Source organism: Alosa alosa, chromosome 5, assembly GCF_017589495.1.
Source record: "Alosa alosa isolate M-15738 ecotype Scorff River chromosome 5, AALO_Geno_1.1, whole genome shotgun sequence".
Classification (NCBI taxonomy): Eukaryota; Metazoa; Chordata; class Actinopteri; order Clupeiformes; family Clupeidae; genus Alosa; species Alosa alosa.
The window spans coordinates 36770331-36772618 of NC_063193.1; the positions used below are offsets into that span (position 1 = coordinate 36770331).

General features: G+C 39.1%; 1 protein-coding gene across 1 annotated transcript in view; it reads left to right on the forward strand.

Annotated features, from left to right (window-relative positions):
- Nucleotides 1–549: 549 nt before the first annotated feature.
- LOC125295326 (rasGAP-activating-like protein 1) overlaps nt 550–2288 on the forward strand; it is a 108432-nt gene continuing 106693 nt past the window's right edge. The window contains 2 exon segments of the mRNA XM_048244595.1: nt 550–632; nt 736–954. Coding sequence (XP_048100552.1) covers nt 550–632; nt 736–954 — 302 coding nt within the window.

Consider the following 2288-nt stretch of genomic DNA (forward strand, 5'->3'; position numbering starts at 1 on the left):
CGATTGCTTTCTTAAAGGAGCTGCACCATCTTACAACAATTGCATCTACATTTTCATATTAGAATGTTTTGTCAAGTGTAAGCTTAAACTACCGTTGATCAATTTAAAGTTCCCGTGCCCCGCTGAAAGTCTTATGCTTATCGTTTACACTATCAAATCTATAAGTAACGTGACAAATAGGGTATAAGATATATAAACTCACGCTATTGTATTATCATATATGTTTGGTAATGGCTCAGCTTTCTCTGATTGTTCTACTGACTTGGAAAATGCATCATGGAAGCAGTAAGTCAAGTCGCATCAAAAATAGTAGTGGCAGAACTCCAAAGTGACACCTTGTGGTTGTTTGTGTCAACTGCAGTTTGTGCCATTTCTGCTGAGAAAATGGGGTGCGTGATTCCTGAAGGAACCCGTCCAAACTTAACTGGGACCCACTGTAGCACGTAAGACTTGCTCATGATTTTTTTTCTTTCTATTTTCTCTCTTTCATGAATGTTCAAGTCTGGCTATCTGGCTAACTATCTATCTGATCATATGTGCAGCATTGACATGGATGAGCGGTGGACTAACCCAAGGTTCTGTGAAGATGGGGACAGTTCTGAGGAAGATGATTTCCCCTTTCTTCAGATACGGTATGTTGTGTATTGCATTTAGAGCGAGAACAGTAGTTACAGTGATGGTAGTTACTAACTAGTCCAGGAATCCATGTTTGTTTGTTTTTTTATCTCTCTGCAGTCCTGGAGGTGCAGCTGACATTGAACAGCTGCACGAGATCAGCCTGGATGAGGCTGTGCTTGATGTTGCGATGCCTACTGCCCCAGAAGATGATGTGAGCGATATTCCAGACTCACACAAGGTTGATTGTGAAGATGACCTGGTTGGCAAGAGTGCCAGTATTGTTTATAATGAAAACCTAAAGACGCTGGCCACCTACCTCCAGTTGCCTATACAGAGGTGCAGCAACTCCAACAAGGTTACAGGGACAGCATGCGCTGCAGGACCACCATTTCAGGACCCTGAAACCTAGGGGAACTGGTGTCATCTTGGAATGGGTAAGTCTTGTAACTTCTCTAATTGGGTACATGTGCTACACTATAATCTGGAAAGAACCTCCCCCAGCTCCATTTGGCAGTTATGTTCTACTACTGTGTGAAGTGTGTAATGCTTTGTCAAACTGCAATTAGCAAGAATTAGTTGTCTTCAGTGGTGGACATTACTTGGTACATTTTACTCAGTTACTGTACTTAGTTGCTTTTCATGTATCTGTACTCTACTTGAGTATTTCAATTTTGTTAAACTTTTTACTTTTACTCCAGTACATTTCGAGGGCCAAATATCTTACTTTTACTCCACTACATTTTGTGACAGCTGAAGTACAGCTGAAGTTCCTTTGGAAAAAGACTGTACAAAACATGTAAATGTATATTTTCTATTAAGCGAGCTAGAAGTCAAATAATGGTGTTGCCTAACCTATGTTATTGTCATATGCACTATTTACTGTACCTTGTTGACCCCTTTTCACAATATTGATGTTACCATAACTAACCTCTTGACGCCATCAAGCAAATGATAGACAATGATCGACAATCTGACACTATCAAACACAAAAGGGAACATCTTGATTTGGTCGAAGAAGTGTAAAACATTTAACAAAGAAAAATGTGGTTACTTTGAAGTATCTAAGATAAGATATCACATTAGTTTGTTTTTAGTTATTTCTACATACAACAAGTATTAGCTGATTTTGTCCTTGAATGGAGGAGAAAGGCTCAATGAATGCATATGTCTGCATATGTCAACAATGCAACTGTATTAGGCATAATACATTTCAGGACTTTTACTTTTGATACTTAAGTACATTTGAAGGCAAGTACTTTTGTACTTCCACTCAAGTGGAAATGTAAAAGGAGGACTTTACTTTTACTGGAGTAACATTTGACCATGTGTATCTCTACTTTCACTCAAGTACAGGATTTGTGTACTTCATCCACCACTGGTTGTCTTCATATGGAAAGTTTTTCACTTTGTCAGTAATCTCCCATTATCTGCACAATGGTATTGGCAAATGTGGTTGAGACTAGTGTTGGAACAAGTGTTGGCTTATGAAGGTGTGAGCAGCAGGCCATTACTGGCAGCACCAAACTGTTATGGAATGCTGTTTCAGAGAATTTGTCAGGTTAAACAACTTGTCGTAGTAAGTGTAACCACGATTTGACATCCTGTCTTTATTTATGATGGTCACTCATTCTGGGGTATCTTTTGTTTACCCTCCACTAATACAGCTATGT